We start from the raw sequence: 25,885 nt of genomic DNA on the forward strand, positions 1-25,885 counted from the left end.
GATATAGATATAGCAAGCATATATATGTTTCATCCGATTTAGTGTTTTAGTCCCTTACATTCGTAATGTTCACTCCACAACCGTGATATTTGGTACCAGATATAAGGTACAGCCCAGAAATAGCTGTTTGTAATGTTATCGAAATCGGTTCAGATTTGGATATAGCTCCCATATATATCTTCATCCGATTTCGGGTTAATTGTGCATCAAATGGCCGATATAAGTCCAAATGGACTGAATTTTAGTACATCGGACCAAATTCAGCCTAGAAGCAAGTATATCAAATTTAGTGAAAATCGGTTCAAATACAGATATAGCAACCATATATATGTTTCATCCGATTTAGTGTTTTAGTCCCTTACATTCGTAATGTTCACTCCACAACCGTGATATTTGGTACCAGGTATTAGATGGAGCACAGGAATAGCTGTTTTAAATTTTATCGAAATCGGTTCAGATTTGGATATAGCTCCCATATATATCTTCATCCGATTTCGGGTTATTGACCACCAAATGGCCGTAATAGCATCAATTTTGGCAAATCCGACCGAAACCAGCATAGAAGCAAGTACACCAATTTTAGTAAAAATCGGTTCAGATATAGCTATAGCTCCCATATATATGTTTCATCCGATTTCGTCTTTAAATCCCTCACATTCGTAATATGCACTCCACAGAAATGATATTTGGTACCAGTTATCAGATAAAGCCCAAAAATAGTTGATTTTAATTTTATTAAAATCTGTTCCGATTTGGATATGCCTCCCATATATATCTTCATCCGATTTCGTGTTAATTGTGCATCAAATGGCCAATATCAGCCCTAATGGCATGAATTTTGGCAAATCCGACCGAAACCAGAATATAAGCAAGTACACACATTTTAGTAAAAATCGGTTCAGATATAGATCTAGCTCCGTATATATGTTTCATCCGATTTGCTCTTTAAGTCCCTTACATTCGTAATATACTCTTCACAGGAATGATATTTGGTACCAGATATCAGATAAAGCCCAAAAGTAGTCGCTTTTAATTTTCTCAAAATCTGTTCAGATTTGGATATAGCACCCATATGTATCTTCATTCGATTTCGAGTTAATTGTGCAACAAATGGCCAATATCAACCGAAATGGCATGAATTTTGGCATATCTGGCCAAATTCAGCCTAGAAGCAAGGACACCAATTTTAGTAAAAGTCGTTTCAGATATAGCTATAGCTCCCAAATATATCTTCATCCGATTTCGGATTAAATGTGCAGCAAATGGCTAATATTGGTACATCAAATTTAGTGAAAATCGGTCGGATACAGCTATAGCTCCTATATATACCTTTCATCCGATTTGTACTTTAAGTCCCTCAAATTCGAAAAATGTACGATACAAGAATAATATTTGGTATCAGATGCAGCCAAGAAATATCTTCTTTTTCCGTTTTACAAATATCGGTTCAGATTTGGATATACCTCCTATATATATATTCATCCAATTTCGTGTTGATTGCGCACCAAATGTCCAATATCAGCCCAAATGTCCTGGGTTTTGGCAAATCTGACCGAATTCAGCCTAGAATCAAATACATCAAACTTGGTGAAAATCGGTTCAGATATAGCTATAGTTCGTAAAATGCACGATAGAATTAGATAGATTTTGATTTTGTACCAAATATCTCATAGAGCTCTGAAATGCCCTGTATAAACCTTTTTACGAGAGCTCTACTAAATATGCATAGTGGTGTAGGGTATCATATAGTCGGCCCCGCCCGACTTTTGAGCTTTCCTTACTGGTTTTTTTTTATACCCTACACCACAAGGTGGTCAGGGTATTATGTCTTGGTGCATTTGTTTGTAACAGGCAAAAGGAAACGAGATAGACCCATACTTCCTTTTGATGATCTGCATAGAATCACTTTCTGAGTTGATTTATGCATGTCAGTCCGTCCGTCCGTCTGTCCATGTATTCTTGTGAACAAAATGCAGGTCGCATTTATTATCCGATTGAGATGAAATTTTGCAAACAACATTTGTTTGGCCCAAGGACGAACCCTAATGAAATTGGAGATAATCGGTAAAAATTTAGATATAGCTCCCATATATATCTTCGTCCGATTTGCCTTTTATTGTGCACCAAACGTGTAATATCAGCCCGAATAGTATGGAATTTTGCACATACAACCAAATTAGGCCTGAAAATAAGTATGCCAATTTTTATCGAAATCGGTTCAGATAAAGCTATAGCTCCCATATATATTGTTCATCCGATTTGTTATTTTTGTCCTCCGCAGCCGTAATATGCACTCTGTAACAACAATATTTGGGGAAATATATCAAATGCAGCTCAGAAATACCTTTGCTAAATTTTATCGAGATCGGTTCAGATTTGGGTATAGCTCGCATATATAACTTCGTCCGATTTACCATTTATTGTGCACCAAACGTCTAACATTTGTCCAAATGGGATGGAATTTGGCACATACGGCCGAATTTAGTCTAGAAGGTAGTATGCCAAATTTGGTGAAGATCGGTTCAGATAAGTTATAGCTCCCATATATATATTTTTCATCCGATTTATTGTATTTGTTACCCACAGCCGTAATATGCACTCCGTAACAACGATATTCAGGGAAATATATCAAATACAGCTCAGAAATATGTTTGCCAAATTTTATCGAGATCGTTTCCGATTTGGATATAGCTCCCATATATATTTTTTATCCGATTTCAAATTAATTGTGCACCAAATGGGCAATACAATTCCGAATTTAAAAGATACAAATGCTTCGGCATATTTAGTCCTTTGAATTTTATGATATATGATATATGTATGATTGAATTCTCCCATAAAAACTTTTAATTATTAAGTGGAGCTCAACTAAATTAGCAAAGTGGTGTAGGGTATCATAAAATCGGCCACGCCCGACTTTAGGACTTTCTTTACTGTTTTTTTTTTTTTTTTGTAAAATGGTCAGCAAAACCATGAAATCCCCAGCTTTATCTTAAGTACCTTCGTCCAATTAATTTACTGTAATATTTGATAAGAGGATATTTAAGCTTAAAGTTGGCAAAAAGACATGTCAGAACCTCCCAAAATAGTTATGAAAACATTTGTTGCTGTAGCTTCTCAACTATTTAATAGCTGTTAATAATAGCCATGGCTAGATCAGCCTCTTAATGGAAGCTTTTGTTTTATTTTGATTGAAATCATAGGCATTGTCTACAGCAGCCAGCCAAACAATGGAACTCCCAGCGAAAGGGAAATGTTTTGATTTATAATAAAGACATTTAAAAAAACTTATAGTATTTATTTCATTTTCAGATGCTGCTAAAATGTGAAAGTATTTAATGTAGACGCATTTAGGTGATAAATTATGTTATAGTGAGGTTATTAGTCGAGACAAATTGCCTAACTCTTGAGATATAAATGAGTGAGATTTTCTTTAATTTTTAATTTTTATTTATTTTTTTTTTAAATTAAAATTTCAGCTATGGATGAGATGAGTATGAACAAATAAATTTACACAAAAATATTAATGGAAAGTGCAATGAAAATAGGTCTGTTTATTGCAAATAAATAACAGAGGTCAGGAACCCAAAAAAACACTCAATATTAAACAAGTAATGTAAGTAAAAATAGCTAAGTTCGTAAAGGCCGAACTTTTAGAGCCCTCAACTATTTGGATGGAACTTTAAAAATTTCAAAAAAAAAAAAGCAAGCTAAAAAGCAGTAAGTTCGGCCGGGCCGAACTTTTAATACCCTCCACCATTTGCAACGAATTTGGAAATTTTCAAAACATAAAATCCTTAAAAAATTCTGTTAACATTTTAAAAATACCGAATATAGCGGTTATATTGGGGTCTATACGACGTGGACATACATAGGCTTTGTTTGTCATAAGCCATTACCATATTCAAATTCGAAACTTGAAATAAACGTTGAATAATGTAGCTAAAATCATCAAAATATCGTATATAAGGAGGTGCCGTTAAATTGGAGCTGAGCGAAGACCTGGACCCTCGTAGACAATTTTCTGTCACAGGCTGTAGCATCCATTACAAACTTCAAATACAACATCTCAAACATTTTCGGTGGGTATTGTACCTAAAATCGCCAAAATACCGAATATAGGAAGGTACTGATATATGGGGCCTATACGAAGACCTGGACCCGCACAGACAATTTTCTGTCACAGACTGTAGTTCTCAAAACCAACTTCAAAAACCAATTTTGAAACAATTCCGGTGAATAATGTCGCTGAAATCATCAAAATACCGAATATAGGGAGGTACCGTTATATGGGGGCTATACGAAGACGTGGACCTGCACAGACAATTTTCTGTCTTAGGGTGTAGTATCCATTACGAACTTTAAGTACCAAAATTGAAACAATTCCCGTGAATAATTTCGTTAAAATCATCAAAATACTGAATATCGGGAGGTACTGATATATGGGGCCTATACGAAGACCTGGACCTGCATAGACAATTTTCTGTCTTAGGCTGTAGTATCCATTACGAACTTCAAATTCCAAATTTGAAACAATTCCGGTGAACAATGTGGCTAAAATCATCACAATACCTAATATAGGGAGGTACCGTTATATGGGGGCTATACCAAAATGTGGACTTACATGGCCCATTTACGAACGTAACCTGCCTACTGGCAAAATAAACATATGTGCAAAATTGAAGAATTCTACTTCAATTCAGTCTTTATTGCCAAAATTCAGTGCATTTGGACTGATATTAGCCATTTGGTGCACAATAAACCTGATATCGGATAAAGATATATATGGGAGCTATATCCTAATCTGAACCGATCTCGATAAAATTTGACAGAGCTATTTTTAAGCAGTATTTGATATCCGGTATCAAATATCATTCTTCTACAGTGCATATTACACATGTGAGGGACATAAAACCCCAAATCGAATAAAATATATATATGGGAGCTATAGCTATATCTGAACCGATTTTCTCCAAATTTGATTTAATGGTGAGAGCTAAAAACTTGAAATTTGAAATGCGAATCAAGGTTGAGGAGTAGAGTCGATGTACGGTTGTCGTTTTGAAACTGTACACTTAGGTATACGAAAAGTACTAAACGTCACTAATTTTAGTACAATTTGAATTTTGAAGAACGGATGGAGCTGGAATTCTGAAATTTGAAATTTACATTACAGGCGGAGTGCAGGATTGGGATATGGAGGAAGTTTACGAAATTTGTACTTATGTGCTCGAAAAGTTCTAAATGATACAACATTTGGTACATTTTCGATTTGGGGGACTATTACTATTGCATTATATATCTGAGGAATGTAGGTAATTTTGGAAATTCGTACTTATGTGTACAAGATGGTATTAAATTATATTAAATTTGGTACAATTTAAATTTTGAGAGAACCAACAGAATTGGAATCCTGAAATTTAAAAATAAGAATACTGTTGCATTGTATGACTGAGGAAGTCATGGAAACTCGTACTTATGTGTACTAAATTTGGTACAATTTAAAATTTTGGTGAACCGATTGGACTATTGGATTGTATGATGTAAGTAGTTATGAAAATTTGTACTCAAGTGTACTAAATAGTACTGTATTTGGTACAATTTGAATTTTTGGTTAACCAATAGAGCTGGTATCCTGAAATTTAAAAACAAGATTCCTATTGGACCGTATGATGTAGGTAGTTATGAAAATTCGTACTCAAGTGTACTAAATGGTGCAATTTGGATTTGGGTGAACCATAGAGCTGATATCCTGAAAATTGAAAATAAGATTACTGTCGGAGTGCAAATTTGGGATTTGTAGGTTGATTTGTATGTTTGTACTTATATGTGCTAGAATGTACTGAATAAATTACAATTTGTATTTGGACAAAACAAATTCAAAATCCTAAAATTTGGAATTGGGATTATTGTGGGAGTGTAGGATCGGAGTATGTAGGAAGCTTTGGAAATTGGTACTTATGGTATGTACTGAATGATATTATTATTACTGATTGTATCTACGTTTGGGATTTGGCGGTGGTTTAGAAATGCTTCATATATTTGTACGAAAAGTACTAAATGGTACTAAAGTGTTACTAAATTGGATATTAGGCGAAGGGATGGAGTTGTAATCCCAAAATTTGATATTGAGGTCGCTGTTGATATCTGGGATTGAGATATGGAGGTGGTTTGAAAATGTGTATCATAATAGTACAAAAAGTACTAAGTGGTACTAAATTGGGTATTGGGTGCAGGAATAGGGCTGGAATCCTGAAATTTGATACTGAGGTCTCTGTTGGTATGTAGGATTGAGATATGGAGGTGGTTTGGAAATATGTATCATAATTGTACAAAAAGTACTAAATGGTACTAAATTGTATATTGGATGGAAGGATAGAGCTGGAATCCTCAAATTTGATATTGAGGTCTCTGTTGGTGTCTGGAATTGAGATATGGAAGTGGTTTGGAAATGTGTACCATAAGTGTTCGAAAAGTACTAAGTGGTACTAAATTCGGTATTGGGTGGTGGGATAGAGCTGGAATCCCGAAAATTGATATTGAGGTCATTGTTGGTATATGGAATTGAAATGTATACTATAATTGTTCGGAAATTACTAAATAGTGCTAAATTTGGTCTTGGATGAAAGAATAGACCTGAATTCCTGAAATTAGATTTAAATGTCGCTGTTGGTGTCTGTGGTTAATATATGTAGCTGGTTTTGGAAATATGAACTATAATTGTTCGAAAAGTATAAAGTGGTACTAAATTGGCGACTGCGTCAAGGTTTGGAGCTGGAATCCTGAAATTTGATATTTAGATTACTGATGGTATCTGTGTTCGAGATTTGATTGTGGTTTGGTAATGCACCCCGTATTTGTACGAAAAGTACTACATATGGTATTGGTTGAAGAGATAGAGCTAAAGTACTGAAATTTGATATTGAGGTGAACTGTTCGTGGTCAACGTATGCATGAAATAATAATCAATCAATCTTCAATACGGAGCGAACATTCAACTCAAATACAGACTTAATGTATTTTTCTGAAATTTTTATGTTTTCATACCCTCCACCATACTATGGAGGGTATATTCAGTATATATATTCAACAAAGTATATATATTCTGGATCAGCGTAAAATTCTAAGACGATTTAGCAATGTCCCTCTGTCTGTCTGTTGTAATTACGCTATATTTCGAACAAATTGAGATAGAAGGCTTAAATTTTGCACACGTGCTTATTTTTCCAGTAGGCAGTTCGTAAATGGGCCATGTAGGACCTTGTTTTCATATAGCCCCCATATAACGGTACCTCCCGATATTCGGTATTTTGATGATTTTAGCGACATTATTCACCAGAATTGTTTCAACTTTGGTATTTGGAGTTCGAAGTGGATACTACAGCCTAAGGCAGAAAATTGTCTGTGCGTCTTCGTATAGCCCCCATATAACGGTACCTCCCGATATTCGGTATTTTGATGATTTTAGCGACATTATTCACCAGAATTGTTTCAACTTTGGTATTTAGAGTTCGAAGTGGATACTACAGCCTAAGACAGAAAATTGTCTATGCAGGTCCAGGTCTTCGTATAGGCCCCATATATCAGTACCTCTCTATATTCGGTATTTTAACGAGTTTAGGTACAATACCCACCGAAATTGTTTGAGATGTCGTATTTGAGGTTCGTAATGGATGCTATAGCCTGTGACAGAAAATTGTCTATGCTGGTCCAGGTCTTCGCACAGCTCCGATATAACGGTACCTCCCTATATACAATATTTTGATGATTTTAGCTACATTATTCACCGTTTATTTCAAGTTTCAAATTTTAATATGGTAATGGCTTATGACAAACAATGCCTATGTAGGTCCACGTCGTATAGACACCAATATAACGGCTATATTCGGTATTTTTAAAATCTTAACAGAATTTTTTAAGGATTTTATTTTTTGAAAATTTCCAAATTCGTTCCAAATGGTGGAGGGTATTCAAAGTTTGGCCCGGCCGAACTTACTGCTTTTTAACTTGATTTTTTTTTTTTTTTTGGGAACTTTCCTCCTGCTCTTAAAAGGTTTCTGGAGGTCCTTTGATAGAAAATTATCGTATTTTCTATGAGAAGATCCGAAAATCTTTTATGAGAGGATCCGAAAATCTTTTATGAGAAGATCAACATATCTTCTTCCAAAAAATCAACAGATCATCTATGAAAATATCAAATCTTCTATAAAAAGATGAACAGATCTTCTATGCTAAGATGCAGAAATTTTCTGTGTGAAAATCAAAGGATCTTCTATAAAACGATCATCAGATCTCCTTCTATGAAATTTCAATAGATCTTTTATGAAAAGATAAACAGATGTTCTACGAGAAGTTTAACTGATCTTCTTTAAGATAACCCTACAGATCTTTCTTTGAGAACATTTTCAGATCTTCTGCAAAAAGATGTACACACCTTCCATGATAGAATCTACAGATATTCTCTGATATATTCTGAAAATCTTCTCATACTATGAGAAAATCTACAGACCTGCAGAGATCTTTTAAAAGAGCATCCATATCTCGTCAAGGAGAAAATACAAATATCATGTCCAAAAAGAGCGGCTGACCTTTTATAAGAATATGCGCATATTGTATTTTAGAAGCTATACAGATGTACATTTCTTTTACGAAGAAATCTTCAGACACAGGGATCGCCTCTTGAAAATGTTCTGATCATCTTTGATCTACACATCTTCCACATGACTATTCATTATCTTCCTTGTGATAATCTTCAGATCTTCTATGAACTGATCATTTAACTTTTTCCCACTAACGACCAAGCGATCACATCGAATTGAAAATTGTGAAATGTCAACAAATACTCAGAATTTATTCCAATCAACAAACACTAGTGGCTACCATTCAATTGGCAAATAAACAACAACAACAATGATGAATACAACAAAAACCACTTAACAAATGAAAGCGTTCTTATTATATTCCTTGTTACCTTGTTTCACCTTCTTTTCGATCGTCTTCCATTGTACGGTTCTTTTTAATAAATTTCTGACCGATCAGCAGAATAGTTGCCGCACAAAGAGGGGCACTGGGTTACAAAGAACAACGGAATAAATCTCTACACAATTGGAGCAATGCTGTCATTTAGCAGAGCGCAGCGTCACCAACCGGCTGGCCACTGTTGCTGGCTGTCGCTGGCATCGAAACAAGAATCCTCGATGTTGTGCTGAGCCAGCGAAAAAAAAAAACGAAAAACAAACGGGATATGCAACAAGTGTCACAGCAGCAATAATGAACGACAGGCCGGCAGACAGACAGATGCTGCAAACTGGTCACTCAAACTAGAATTCTACTCAATTTGTGGAAACACAAGGAAAAGTTGAAAATTCATATTTTTTCCTTCCATTCAATGAAAAATCCACGTTGAGTGAAAGAATCGAGTGATCCGACAATCATCCATAAGGAGAGTAAAAGAGAAGCGTTTAACCACATTCTTCGAGACCATGTCGATTCCGTGTTAACATTTGCAACGGAATGTTAGAACGTGAAACACTAACACGCTATCGACTTAAAGGCTCACGGTGTTAGAGCCGATGGAGCCGATGTTGCTGGTATTCCCGTTTTCTTTCTCATTGACCACTGCAAGCAACACGAGTGAGTGGCGGACTTCTTGTGGTTGTTGTAAATTTGTGGAGCATAAAATTATAACGCTGCATAACGCTCATGATGTTCGTGTCTTAAAATTTGATGCTTTCTTTCGCGCAACAGCAGGCAGCCTGGCATCCAGACAGTCCATTACTAATAGCTTCTAGAACATTACGGAGTAGCTAATGAGTGTGTCGGTGTTAAAATATCATCAGTACTATCTGTCGTTTGTAAAAAAAAGGGATTTTGTATGGAGTGACAGAATTTTGATGGTATTATAAAAAAATACTAATGGGTTTTTTACCTGAAAACTCTCTCGACCTTCTCGTCTTTTATGGGAAATCTGCCTAGTCTTCAATTTGAAAAGACGCTTAGTATTCCACTTAAGAAGTACCCTCTTCTATATGAGAAGTCACCTTGGTCTTCCCCGAAAAGTTTTTCTCTTCTTCTTCTATGAGAAGACCTTATTCCTCAAAAACCCTCTTCGAGACGACCGTCTTCTCTTCTATATGAGAAGACCGTCCTCTCTTCTCTTCTATATGAGAAGACCGTCCTCTCTTCTCTTCTATATGAGAAGACCGTCCTCTCGTCTCTTCTATATGAGAAGCCCGTCTTCCTCATCTCTTCTATATGAGAAGACCGTCCTCTCTTCTCTTCTATATGAGAAGACCGTCCTCTCTTCTCTTCTATATGAGAAGACCGTCTTCTCTTCTCTTCTATATGAGAAGACCGTCTTCTCTTCTCTTCTATATGAGAAGACCGTCTTCTCTTCTATATGAGAAGACCGTCTTCTCTTCTCTTCTATGTGAGAAGACCGTCTTCTCTTCTATGTAAGAAGACCGTCTTCTCTTCTATGTGAGTAAACCGTCTTCTCTTCTATGTGAGTAGACCGTCTTCTCTTCTATGTGAGTAGAGGTCTTCTCTTCTATGTGAGAAGACCGTCTTCTCTTCTTATTTGTCTTCTATGAGAAGATCTTCGGGTCTTCTATGAGAAGGCCTTTTGTTCTTCTATGAGAAGACCTTCGGGTCTTCTATGAGAAGGCTTTCAGGTCTTCTACTAGAAGACGTTCTGGCCTTTTAAGCGAAGACCTTTGGGTATTCTATGAGAAGACTTTTGAGGCTTCTTTGAGACCTTTGGGTCTTCTATGAGATGACGTTTGGACTTCTTTAAAAAGAACTTCTGGTCTTCTATGAGAAGACCTTCGGGTCTTCTATGAGAAGATCTTCTGGTCTTCTATGAGAAGAACTTCTGGTCTTCTGTGAGAAGACCCATCAGGTTTTCTGTGAGAAGACCCATCTGGTCTTCTGTGAGAAGACCTTGTGGTCTTCTATGAGAAGACCTTCTGGTCTTCTGTGAGAAGACGTTCTGGTCTTCCGTGAGAAGACCTTCTGGTCTTCTATGAGAAGACCTTCTGGTCTTCTATAAGAAGACATTCTGGTCTTCTATGAGAAGACCTTCTGATCTTCTATGAGAAGACCTTGGTCTTCTATGAGAAAATTTTTGGGTTTTCTAAAAGAAGACCTTAGGTTTTTTTATGAGGTGACCTTCCAGTCTCATAGGAGAAGACATTCGAGTCTTCTGTGAGAAGGAACCTGGCCTTCTATAAGAAGACCTTCTGGTGGTCGTCTATGAGAAGTCCTTCTTCTGGTCTTCTATGTATCTTATATCAAAAGTCCTCTTTGTCTTGTATAAGCCTCTATATATGTACTGCAATCGATCTGTTTTAATTATCTTTAGACTGCTGCTATTATGGCAGGTTTGTTCAATATTTTATTATGATCATCTTCTGCAATACCAGCAACAGAAACAACTACATCATCATCTTTATAAAGATATATATGTATGTTGGCATGTACTATTGATACCAATGCACATACCATTGTTGCTTTGTTTGGACGTAGTTATGGATTGTTTTCTTTGATAATCTGCCAATTAATATTTCTTGGGAATATGATTTCTGTAAAGAAGCCGATTGATGATATGGGACTTGTTCATGAAACTCTTGATGACATCGCAGGTAAGGTACTCCTATTAAATATTAACTGATGTAAATTGTTACGACAACAGTATGAGTCTTGTAAGTAACTTCGACAACAATTTCAATTGAAATAAAGTTGGATTCGAAGAGAATTAAAAAACTTGTTTCATTGGAATCAAACACTCATAAAAAATATTTTTTTTGGCACAAAGATGTTAGTAAAATTACATATAAAAAACCAGTAAGGAAAGCTCAAAAGTCGGGCGGGGCCGACTATATGATACCCTACACCACTATGCATATTTAGTAGAGCTCTCGTAAAAAGGTTTATACAGAGCATTTCAGAGCTCTATGAGATATTTGGTACAAAATCAAAATCTATCTAATTCTATCGTGCATTTTACGAACTATAGCTATATCTGAACCGATTATCACCAAGTTTGATGTATTTGATTCTAGGCTGAATTCGGTCAGATTTGCCAAAACTCAGGACATTTGGGCTGATATTGGACATTTGGTGCGCAATCAACACGAAATTGGATGAAGATATATATAGGAGGTATATCCAAATCTGAACCGATATTTGTAAAACTGAAAAAGAAGATATTTCTTGGCTGCATCTGATACCAAATATTATTCTTGTATCGTACATTTTTCGAATTTGAGGGACTTAAAGTACAAATCGGATGAAAGGTATATATAGGAGCTATAGCTGTATCCGACCGATTTTCACTAAATTTGATGTACCAATATTAGCCATTTGCTGCACATTTAATCCGAAATCGGATGAAGATATATTTGGGAGCTATAGCTATATCTGAAACGACTTTTACTAAAATTGGTGTCCTTGCTTCTAGGCTGAATTTGGCCAGATATGCCAAAATTCATGCCATTTCGGTTTATATTGGCGATTTGTTGCACAATTAACTCGAAATCGAATGAAGATACATATGGGTGCTATATCCAAATCTGAACAGATTTTGAGAAAATTAAAAGCGACTACTTTTGGGCTTTATCTGATATCTGGTACCAAATATCATTCCTGTGAAGAGTATGCTATGCTATACTAAATCCAAATCTGAACAGATATTTATAAAATCAAAATCGACTATTTTTGGGCTTTATCTGATATCTGGTACCAAATATCATTCCTGTGAAGAGTATATTACGAATGTAAGGGACTTAAAGAGCAAATCGGATGAAACATATATACGGAGCTAGATCTATATCTGAACCGATTTTTACTAAAATGTGTGTACTTGCTTATATTCTGGTTTCGGTCGGATTTGCCAAAATTCATGCCATTTGGGCTGATATTGGCCATTTGATGCACAATTAACACGAAATCGGATGAAGATATATATGGGAGGCATATCCAAATCGGAACAGATTTTAATAAAATTAAAATCAACTATTTTTGGGCTTTATCTGATAACTGGTACCAAATATCATTTCTGTGGAGTGCATATTACGAATGTGAGGGATTTAAAGACGAAATCGGATGAAACATATATATGGGAGCTATAGCTATATCTGAACCGATTTTTACTAAAATTGGTGTACTTGCTTCTATGCTGGTTTCGGTCGGATTTGCCAAAATTGATGCTATTACGGCCATTTGGTGGTCAATAACCCGAAATCGGATGAAGATATATATGGGAGCTATATCTAAATCTGAACCGATTTCGATAAAATTTAAAACAGCTATTCCTGTGCTCCATCTAATACCTGGTACCAAATATCACGGTTGTGGAGTGAACATTACGAATGTAAGGGACTAAAACACTAAATCGGATGAAACATATATATGGTTGCTATATCTGTATTTGAACCGATTTTCACTAAATTTGATATACTTGCTTCTAGGCTGAATTTGGTCCGATGTACTAAAATTCAGTCCATTTGGACTTATATCGGCCATTTGATGCACAATTAACCCGAAATCGGATGAAGATATATATGGGAGCTATATCCAAATCTGAACCGATTTCGATAACATTACAAACAGCTATTTCTGGGCTGTACCTTATATCTGGTACCAAATATTACGGTTGTGGAGTGAACATTACGAATGTAAGGGACTAAAACACTAAATCGGATGAAACATATATATGGTTGCTATATCTATATCTGAACCGATTTTCACTAAATTTGATATACTTGCTTCTAGGCTGAATTTGGTCCGATGTACTAAAATTCAGTCCATTTGGACTTATATCGGCCATTTGGTGCACAATTAACCCGAAATCGGATGAAGATATATATGGGAGCTATATCCAAATCTGAACCGATTTTCTCCAAATTTGTTGTATTTACTTTAATTCTAATCTCGGTCACATGTGCCAAAATTCGGGCCATTTGGGCTGATATTGGCCATTTGGTGGTCAATTAACCCGAAATCGGATGAAGATATATATGGGAGCTATATCCACATCTGAACCGATTTCGATAAAATTTAAAACAGCTATTTCTGTGCTCCATCTAATACCTGGTACCAAATATCACGGTTGTGGAGTGCATAGTAGGAATGTGAGGGACTTAAAGATCAAATCGGATGAAAGATATATATGGGAGCTATAGCTATATCTGAACCGATTTTCTCCAAATTTGATATACTTGCTTCTAGGCCGAACCCGGTTGGGTGTGCCAAAATTCAGGTAATTTGGACTGATAGTGGACATTTGGTGCTCATTTAACCCGAAATCGGATGAAGATATATATGGGAGCTATATCTAAATTTGATCCGATTCTCACCAATTTCAATAGGGTTCGTCCTTGGGCCAAAAAAATATTGTTTGGAAAATTTCATCTTCACAAGAATACATGGACAGACGGACGGACGGACGGACGGACGGACAGACGGACGGACGGACGGACAGACGGACGGACATGCATAAATCGACTCAGAAAGTGATTCTATGAAGGTTCTCAAAAGTAACTATGGGTCTATCTCGTTTCCTTCTCTATGTTACAAACAAATGCACAAAGACATAATACCCTTACCACTATGTGGTGTAGGGTATAAAAAAAAACAATTCGGTGAGACTACAATCTAATCAAACATAGTTGGCAGCAAATAATACAACAGCAATGGATTGTTTATTGTAATCCGACACAGCACTTATTTTTCAAATAATTGTTAACACAAATTTTGGTCACAAAGTAGAACACCAGTTTAGTAATTCATAATTACAGAGCGACAGAGTTTATTAACCAGCCAAGTCTTTGACTTAACAGGCATTGACTTCAATCAAGAAATACTCATTTTAACAAAATTTTTATATTTAAATGTTTAATTAAACAATTAACGATGGACAATGTTAATAGAAACTTAAAGAGGTTGTAAATGATCAAATGATGTTGAAATCGACTCGATTTGAAATTACAATTCAATTAAAATTATTATTGTCTTTTAACAGTCATTTGCATTTCTTGGCATTAAACTATGTTTAAATGGAAATAATTTCGTATTAATTACTTGGAGAAATTTCAAAATTATAATGTAGAAGAAAGCAAACAAATGTTAAGTGGTGAAAGTTATAAATTTGTAAATATATTTCAAATTTAGAATTATTCTATTTGTGGAAATAAATCCGATTGAATGGTAACACTGAAGAAAATAAAATAAAAATTGTCAACAAAATCGATTGGAAATGTGACCCAGACCGTAGGAATTACTAAACCAGTAAAGAAAGTTTTAAAGTTGGGCGGCGCCGATATTATGATACCCTACACCACTTTGCATATTTAGTAGAGCTTCACATAACAAATAAAAGTTTTTATGGGGAACTTTTATGAATGAAATCATACCAAGTATGATTTTAGTTATAATTTAAAGTCCAAAAGAACTAATATATGAAGGGAATATCCTCCTCTGAATCGATTTCTACTAAATTTTCCGAGGCATTTGTGCCTTTTCAATTCGGTCTTGTATTACCCATTTGGTACACAGTTCACTTGAAACCGGATTTGGGAGCTTTATCCAAACCCGAGCCGATCTCTGGGATGTATTTCATAAAATTTGGCAAAATTATTTCGATAAAATTTGGCAGAGGTATTTCTGAGATATATGGCATACATATTTTCAGGCCTGATTTGGTTGTATGTGCAAAATTCCATACTATTCGGGCTGATATTACACGTTTGGTGCACAATCAAAGGCACATCGGGAGCTATATCTAATTTTGACCGATTATATCGAATTTCAATAGGGTTCGTCCTTGTCGCCGATCTCGATAAAAATTGGCAAAGGTATTTCTGAGCTGTATTTGATATATTTGCCCAAATATCGTTGTTACAGAGTACATATTACAGCTGCGGAGGGCAAAAATAACAAATGGGATGAACAATATATACCGGAGGTATAGATATATCTGAACCGATTTCAATAAAATTTGGCGTACTTATTTTCAGGTCCAATCTGGTCGTAAATTTCAACTAAGATATATATGGGAGCTATATCCAAATCTGAACCGATTTCGATAAACTTTAGCAAATGTATTTCTGAGTTTTGTTTAATATATTTCCCCAAATATCGTTGTTACAGAGTGAATATTACGGCTACGAAGGACGGAAATAACAAATCGGATGAACAGTATTTATGAAAGCTATTGCTATATCTGAACCTATTTCGATCAAATTTGGCATACTTATTTTCAGGCTTAATTCGATCGAAAATTCCATACTATTTGGGTGCACAATAAAAGGCAAGTCGGTCGAAGATATTCATGAGATCTATATCTAAATTTTGACCGAGTATATCGAATTTTAATAGGGTTCGTCCTTGTCACCGATCTCGATAAAAATTGGCAAAGGTATTTCTGAGCTGTATTTGATATATTTTCACGATTATAGTTACTACGGAGTGCATATTGCGGCTGTGCAGGATTAATTCAACAAATTGGATGAACAACATACATGGGAGCTATAGCTACATCAGAACCGATTTCGATAAAATTTGGCATACTCATTTTCAGGCCTAATCTGGGCTGATATTATACGTTTGGTGCAAAAAAAATGCACATCGAACGAATTGGAGCTATATCCAAATCTGAACCTATATCGATAAACTTTAGCAAAGGTATTTCTGAGTTTTATTTAATGTATTTCCCCAAATATCGTTATTACAAAGTGCATATTACGGCTGCGGGGGGCAAAAATAACAAATCGGATGAACAATATATACCGGAGGTATAGCTATATCTGTACCGATTTCGATAAAATTTGGCATACTTATTTTCAGGCCTAATCTGGTCGTATGTGCAAAATTACATACTATTTGGTATAATCTTTGGCGCACAATAAAAGGCAAATCGGACGAAGATATATAGGAGCTATATCTAAATTTTAACCGATTATCTCCAATTTTAATAGGGTTCGTCCTTGGGCCAAACATATTATTTGTGCAAAATTTCATATGGATCTGGCAATAAATGCGACCTGTACTTTGTTTACAAAAATACATGAACAGACGGACATACGGAATGTGATTCTATGCAGATCATCAAAAGGAACTATGGGTCTTTCTTGTTTCCATTTGCCTGTTACAAACAAATGCACAAAAACATAATACCGTGACCACCTTGTGGTGTAGGGTATAAAAAGGGGGCTACCAAAACATGACCACATGCTGATATTTGTTGCAGGTAATGACATTTAGCGAAATTATGAATAAAACGGGGATCATCTACATTTGGCTATACCAAAGAGTGGACCGATGTGACCCATTTTTTTAAACCAATAATTCTTGAAGTAATTTAAGCTTATATATCAATTTTCATAGCTCTATATTAAATCTTGTGAAATATACCTCAAAATATTTGGAAAAGGCTACAAAAAAGTTTGGGGTTTGGTTATACAAACCGAGTACTAAAAAATCGGTTTGGAATTTTCCACAACCCAGACTGACTAAAACTATAAGAAAATTTGAAGTAAATTCGAAAAATATTGTAAATTTATTGAAAATTAAAAAGGTTTTTTAGAGGCCAACTGAGTAACTTAACGAGAATCAACGCCCAGACAAAATGTCTGAAACTAGAATCTTAGCATTTTTACGAGGGTAAGTCTTGGTGCGGATGCGTGTGATAAGGGTAGGGTTTTTGAAATTCGTAATAAAATGAACTGAAAATTGAATACTATTAGAATGTGCTAGAGTTCTGAAATTTGAATGCCAAGGGTTTTTGGAAATTCGAACTTTGATTTTCCAAAATGTTTCTTAGTCTCTAAAATGATACCATTAGGAATAGTGTGAATGAAAAGAGCTAAAAACTTGAAATTTAGTGATATATGAAGGAAATAGAAATGTCTTGGAAATGTGTAATAAGTGTGCGAACTGTACTAAATAGTGTGAAATTTGGAACTGTTTGCTAAAAGGTGAACGGATTAAGTTGGCATTTTGAAATACTGTATTGGGGTCCCTGTTAGTGATAGGTTTGTGATAAGGAGTTGGTTTTGGAAATGTGTACTACGAATTCACGAAAATTACTAAATAGTACTATATATGGTACAATGTGGTATTTGGTGAACAGAGAGGAGACGATAGGATATAGGTGGAAGTGGTTTCGTGATAGGATAAAATTCTGAAATTTAATATTTAGAATATTGATGGTATCTGTGTTTAAGATTTGACGGTGGCTTGGAAATGTGTTCTATATTAGTACGAAAAGTACTAAATGGAACTAAATTCGGTTTTGGATTAAAGAATACAGCTGGAATCCTTAAATTTTCATGAAAGTTTGGTTTTGGAAACGTGCTAATAATTGTACGAAAAATACGAAATGATTTTAAAGATATGGAGGTGGTTTTTGAAATGTGTACAATAATTGTGCGAAAAGTACTAAAGAAAAAAGTACGAAATAGTACCAAATTTGGTATTGGGTGAAGGGGTGGGGCTGGAATCCGCATATTTGATATTGTGTCCTCTGTTGGTATCTGGAAATGAGATATGTAGGTGATTTTGGAAATGTGTACTATAATTATTCGAAAAGTACTAAATAATATTTAATTCGGTATTGGGAAATTAAAGAACTGAAATCCTGAAACTCTCGGTAGCTGAGGTTGAGATATGGGGATTGTTTTGAAGGTGCCTAAAGAAGTAAATTCTATTAAAACTACTATTGGGTGAAGGGATAGATGTGAAATTTCGAAATTTGTTGTCACTCTTGGTGTCTTTACTTGTGGGATGTAGGTGGCTTTGGAAACGAGTGCTATGAACGAAGAAGAGCAAAATGCCACAAAAAGTGCCTTTGTGTGGGGATAAAGATGGAATTCTGAAATTTGGTATCGAGGTCACTGTTGGTATCAAGGGTAGAGAGAAGGAGTTAGATTTAGACATGTGTAGTATAACTGTAAGAAAAGTATGCTAATTAATTTGGGATTGAGTCTTAGGATAGAGCTTGAATTCTGAAATTTGATATGGAGGCCACGCTAGGTGTATAGTTAGTAAAAGAAGAGAAAAATACTAAATGGTACTAAATTTGACGTTTGCATTGCGTTTTTATATGTACGAATTGCTTCCGTTCGGGTACGATTAAAAGTTTTGTTGCACTCTATGGATTATCATAGGATTGGATGACTAATAACATTTTGGAATACTTTAACTTTTTACGATCCCGCCTGCAAGGAGTTTTTGTTACCGTTTTTGAATAAAGGACAAAAAAGTCAAAAAAGTGTCTTCATGCCCAAAGGGAACATTTTCTTGCAGAGTACTTAGAATTTAAATTTTCTCTCCGAGTAAAAGTTAAACCGTATAACAATACGGTTATCAAAGTCAAAATATTTCAAAGGTCAATATTTTTGAAAAATGTTCTCTGGTTAGGAGATATAGTTACCAACCCGTTTAAAAATTTTAAACAAATTACCAACTACGAAATTAATAATTTTCATAGCCTTTCAAATTCTACCTATATTGTCTATACCAGATAGATAGACACGCATCTTAGACCCGGATTTTGGTGAGAAATATCCGGGTATCGTGGTTCGTCTCAAAAAATGCTTTCTCGAAGAAAAGGGCAAAAAATCTCGATTTAATCGGGCACAGTGGCTCACGGGCGGGAGGTGAAAGAATGACTGGAACGTCTTTCGCTCTGTATGAGATTGGTTATTTTTCTACATTTTGAACGGTAATTGAGACGCACAGAAAAAAACTGGAATAAAAGTAGATCTAGTCCAAACATGAAATGTGCTCGATTTATAGAAAATATATGGGGTTGGTGTTCATAAGCCCAAGAGAAAAATGAAAAGGGTTGGTCAGATTGACACTAAATGTTATGACATTGATCATCGTATGATCATCATGCTTCAATGTATTTCCCTAATAAGAGTTATCTTGATTTTGAAATCTATTCTATTTTAAAAGAAACATTTAAAGATTTATTTTTAGCTTTTTTCAAAACTTCAGTTTATCACTGTGAAATTTATTTTGTATTTATGTTCATACTCAATGCGTATCTTGTCGAAAATGCCATAATTAATTACTCTTATTTAAACAAATACCAAACAAGCAATAAGTAGTTAACAACAAATTAAATATTACATGAAAATTCAGTTAATTATTTGCTTTCTGATCTCTCAAATGCAACATAAATTTTACACCCTTGCCAGCAACTAGGTGTTATACACAGCCCCTTTGTTTTTTCCATACAACAATGATTGATGTTGGCAAAATATTAATAAATAAATACAGAGCAGCCATAAATAACTTACCAAATATCAGCTGATGCTGCTACCAACAGTTGCACGCAATCCAAACAACCTCTTGCCGCTGCATAGTGCAACGCTAATGCGCCTCCATTAGGCCTTTCAATTGATGAAATACTGCCCGAGTGCATTGAATCATTGTAGCCATCCAGTTGGTGTGAATGCATTTTGTTCGTTGTTGTTGCTATTGTATTGTCTTCGTTGTTGTTGTTGTTGTTGTTGTTGGCGTTATGATTAGTTTTATGTTGAGAGTTATTTAAATTTGTATAGTTGAGGTTGGCATTTAATGGTGGCGCAAAATCATGGGTTCTGTAACGTTGAAAGAAAGATGTAAGAAAATAGGTTTGCAATAAATGAGAGATCCTAAGAGTATGCTTTAGATTTTATATGTTTTATCTTAATAAAAACCGTTGCAGCTTGTCAGGGGTATATGGAGAAAAGTTATAAAACAAAAGACTTAAGACACAAACTAGTGTGGCCACATCAAGTGTTGCCAACCACTTTCTAATCTCACCTTGAAAATACTTAAGCAGTGATCTATAAACTTGAATATAAATTAAAAGTTTAAAAGAAAGAAAATATAGTAGCCATGTTAAAATAAGGATTCCCATGTCATGAAGGCTGTGAATGGCCTAAACTATCGTCAAAAATGTTAAATCGTTTCGGACTAATTATTTTTTTTAAAAAAGCATTGGTAATAAATTTGGAAAAATTAGTATCCATAGTAATAACCAGCATAACGCTTATTTACTCCAACAATTTTACATCTCGAAAAAACTCAGTTTCAAGAAAAACTAATTTTATGTCAACCGCCGAAATTTAAACTCTCGAATTAAATAGATTACTACAAAAAATAAATAAATAAATAAAACTACGTAGACAATTATTTGGAAAGAGGTTATCAGATTTCAGTGCTAAACTTCGGTACAAGATCAAGCACTTTTTATCAAGCAAAGTAAAAACTGTAAGTCATTGAGTTCTTAAGATAAAGATAAAAGAGTAGTGAAATAACTGGCTGACCCAGACTAAATGGCTGAAGTAAAAATCTTAAAGCTTTGCACGACGGCCAGTCTTGGTTCGTAGACGTGTGATATGGCTGGGTTTTTGCAAAATCGTACTGGAAAAGAAAAATACCTAAATTTACTAAACTATGAATACATTCAGACTGCTGTCTAAGCCACCCGTCCGATGGCTGTTAAAATTATTCCAGTGATAGCTCATTATATTGTTTACAAGCGTACAAAAGCATTTTGGTGAGAATTTTCCGGAAAAAAAGTTATTCGTGATGGAATTCAAGCGTGATAGTGTGATTTCTTTATATTTGGCTGGAAAACCACAAGCGGATATCGTTAGAGCACTCCAGCATTTAAATGTGAATAAATCTTTTGTGTCTCGTACCATCACTCGTTACCGTGATACTGGTAGCGTAGCCCGACGTCAAGGAAATGGAAGAAAACATAAAACATCAGCAGAAATTGTTCGAAAAGTAAAGAAGCAACTGAATCGAAACCCGCGTCGCAGTGGCCGAAAAATGGCTCGTAAGCTGAACATATCGAGATTTTCCATTCGGCAAATATTGAAAAATAAGATCGGGGTAAAGCCATTGAAATACCAAAAAATGCAAGAACTTACACCGCAACAGAAAGAAAATTGACTCAAAAGCTCTAAAGAGTTGCTTCGCTTGGCCGAAAGTGGTGAACTGCCGAATGTGGGTTTCTCCGATGAGAAAACATTCGTTGTCCAGCAGTTTGTAAACAAAAAAAAAATGATAGTGTTTACTTGCCAAAGAGGTCGGCTGAAAATGTGCACCTTCGGTTGGCCACCAGAACTTAAGCGCCGGCCATGGTGACGGTGTGGGCCGCCATAACAACCGATGGTCGCTCTCCGCTCGTATTAATCGACCGTGGCATCAGAATATGCCAAAATGCCGAATATTATCGCAAAAAAAATCTGGAGGGCGTATTAAAGACTTGGGCTCGCAAACAATTTGGTCGCAGACTTTGGACATTCCAACCGGACTCAGCACCATCGCATTAAGCACACGCCACCCAAGAATAGTTACAAAATGAGGCTGCTCGCTTAATTTCCAGCGTACAATGGCCACCAAAATCTCCGGAGACCAATCCGTTGAACTATGGTGTCTGGAGTATTTTGGAAAGCAAGATTGGCACTAAAAATACCAAAGTGTCAAGCAAGCGCTTCGCCGAGAATGGGCCAAAATTTCACAGAGCAAAATTCGGACAGCGTGTGACGATTTAATTGCTGTTTGAAGGCCATAATTCGTGCCAAAGGCGACCAATTCTAACATATCTTTACTTATTCTGAAATTTGATGCTATTTCCGACATTTTTTGTCATTTGCGTTTGACTTTGTTGCACCTATGTTATCCCACCTTGTATGTACTAAGTGTGCGAACTTTACTAAATACTTTGGAACAGTTTAGTTTAGGGTGAACGGATGAAGCTGGAATTTTGATATTTTTATTAGGGTCCCTTTTGGGGGTAGGCTTGTGATAAAGAGGTGATTTTGGAAATGTGTACTACAAGTACAATATACTATACTATACTATATAAATAGTACTATTTTAGTACAATTTAGTATTGGCTGAACAGATTGTGTTAAAAATCTGGAATTTGATATTATGGCCCCTGTTCATGCGCAGCTAGGACATATGTTGGGGGTATCTGAAATCTGTACATTATTTGCACGAGACGTACTGAATGGTACTATATTTGGTATTGAGTGAAGGGATAGAGATTACATTCTGAAATTTTATTTTTAGATTACCAATTGTATAAGTTTTTGTGATATGGCGGAGCTTTGAAAATGTGTCCAACATTTTTACGAAAAATACTATATGGCACTTAATTTGGTATTGAGTGAAGGGATATGGCTGGAATCATCAAATTGGATATTGAGATTTCTCTCTCTTGGTATCTGGAATTAAAATATGGAGGTGATTTTGTACGAAAAGTTCTAATTAGGACTAAATTTGGTATTGGAAATGTGTATAGTATCGTTCGAAAAGTACTAATTGGTACAAAATTGTGTTTTGGGTAAGGTGATAGAACTGAAATCCTGAAATTTGACATGGATGCCACTGTTGGTGTTTGTGGTTGAGAGAAGGCGGTGGTTTTGGATATACGTACTAAAATTGTACTCAATGGTACTAAAATTGATAATGGGAGAATTTAAAGACCTGAAATCCCAACATTTGACATTGAGGTATCTGTTGGTATCCAATTTTTGGTTGGTGGTTGCCAATTTTTATTATCAAAAGACTTTGAAATAGTTTTGGACACAAAAATTGGATGTGGGTTCATTCCGCAATGGTTTTACTAATATTCTCCTGAATAAACTGCAAAACGAAAGATTTTGAAGACTTTTTGGTGTAAAGATATAAACATTTTCTTTTCTTTCTTTCCGAAAAAAGAAAAACCTGAATAATATATAAAAGCTTGAAAGATTGGAGATTTAGTACGATATACGAAGTTTTGATCAAAAAAATATGTCAAAAAAAATATGTCATATGAGCGAATTGTGCTTTTTGAGTACTAAGAATTCCTAACAGGAACTATTTTAAAGAATCTAAAATTTTAATATGGACTTTAATGTCACTCTTTGAATAAAAGAGCGATATATGCTGGTGACGGAAACGGACCAAATTGGAATTTTGGGGAGAGGTACCAAGATTCTATTCAATTTTCACATCAGGTTTTGAAATATTGGGATGTACGAAAAAATCGGACTCTACACCGACAGTTTTTTAATATTTTTCAAAATTATCCTTTGCAGGAAAGTACTTGATGGAGTGGGCCGATATCGTCCGTTTTTTGCACTTTACCTAGCATTGATACAAATATTAAAGTATGTTCTATGGAAATGTTCACCCTTTGGTGGGAGGTAGTAGAAGGAGTTAACCCATATTGTATATCTCAGAACTCGATCTCAGTTTGATAGTAATATTACAATGGACCAAATCGGAGGCAAACCCTTCGAGAGGCAGGCCAACACCTCTAGATCGTCTCTTACATGTACTGAAAAGGATTCCGTCCAAAGACATGTAGGATCTAAATCCCTTATTTCGATGAGGCACGTTTTGAGTCGTTTTTTTTCTAGGCAAATATTTTAGCTCTTCAAAACAAATCCCTCCTCCCAGAACAAAAAAAACCTTCCCTTTAATTATTGAACAAATTTAAATTACTATCTGAACTTGATCTTACACCCCCTTATTAACTGAACCTTGAATGTAGCTCTTGCAAAACATGCCAAATCTTAATAGCATGAACTTGATCTATAGCCTCTATTTGATGGAATAATTAATTTTCGCTCTGTTTCCATTTCGAACTAAATACAACTCGATCTCGAACAGTTAACAGTTTATAGAATTACTTTTGCTTTTGTTTATTTAATTTGCAATTACAAAAAACCAAAAAACAAAAAACACACCCAACAACAACACTCATGCAAATAACGCTTCTCTGTTACAATCTAATTAAATGGAAACCGAAACACTTTTTTTAGCCATTTGCAAATGGTATCACTTTTTTTGTTAGCTACTAAATTGTCTCACTCTTAATACTCAGCAACATACGGAAATTAATTGAAAACAGGGTTGCCAGTTTTGCCAGGGTTTTTAAACATTTGTAGCAGGAAATCGACCAAACATAAAATCTCATAGAAAATCTATAGATATTTTATATAAAAAATCTTTTTGGAAGATCTATAGATCTTTTCACCAAGATCAAGAGGTCTTCTCACAAGTCAGATTCGAAAAAGTACTTTATTGGCCCACTCCTTCTCATACTCCTTTCTAGTAACACACCAATGAAAGATGAAACTTTTTAATATATCTGCAGGGTTGCCCATATTCGACGGACCCATGTTTTTTTTTTTTTTTTGTTTTTTTTTAATTAAAATTTGGCGGTTGGCAATTTGAATCATTTAATTTGTTCCAAGTAGATTTGTTTATATCAATTTTTGAATATGATATCTCTCAAATGGCCGCCTCTGGCGTTGATGACGTATTGTGCCCTTTTTGCTGCATTTTCCATCTTTTTGTCAACATTTCGGCCGGAATAGCGGCTATTTCTTCACGAATGTTGTCCTTGAGCACTTCTACGGTCCTTGGCTTGTTAACGTAAACCTTTGACTTCAAATATCCTCACAGGAAGAAGTCAGGCGGCGTCAAATCGGGCGAACGCGGTGGCCAGTCCAAATCACCACTTTTCGACATTAAACAGCCCGGAAACAAATTCTTCAGAAAATCGATTGTTATGCGACTTGTGTGCGGTGGAGCGCCGTCTTGTTGAAACCAGAACTGCCTCATACGCTTTCGACGAATAATTGGCATCACAAAATTGGTCATCATGTCGCGATAACGCTCCTGATTGATGGTAACAGCATGGCCATTTTCATTTTGGAAGAAAAACGGCCCAATGACCGTTTTCGCACTAACGCCGCACCAAACTGTGACTTTTTCGTCATGAAGAGGCAATTCTTGAATCTCCTTAGGATTTTCAGTGGCGTAAAAACGGCAATTTTGCTTATTTACGGTACCATTCAATGTGAAATGGGCTTCATCG

At 35.4% G+C, this 25,885-nt stretch overlaps 1 protein-coding gene across 3 annotated transcripts in view; it reads right to left on the minus strand.

Moving 5' to 3' along the window:
- LOC101899134 (homeobox protein 2) overlaps positions 1 to 25,885 on the minus strand; it is a 237,322-nt gene that overhangs the window by 90,935 nt on the left and 120,502 nt on the right. For all 3 annotated transcript variants that reach the window (XM_059119127.1, XM_059119126.1, XM_059119128.1), the window contains exon 2: positions 20,307 to 20,609. In XM_059119127.1, coding sequence (XP_058975110.1) covers positions 20,307 to 20,609 — 303 coding nt within the window. The remainder of the gene's footprint in view (positions 1 to 20,306; positions 20,610 to 25,885) is intronic.

This window comes from Musca domestica, unplaced genomic scaffold (assembly GCF_030504385.1).
Source record: "Musca domestica strain aabys unplaced genomic scaffold, Musca_domestica.polishedcontigs.V.1.1 14, whole genome shotgun sequence".
Taxonomy (NCBI): domain Eukaryota; kingdom Metazoa; phylum Arthropoda; class Insecta; order Diptera; family Muscidae; genus Musca; species Musca domestica.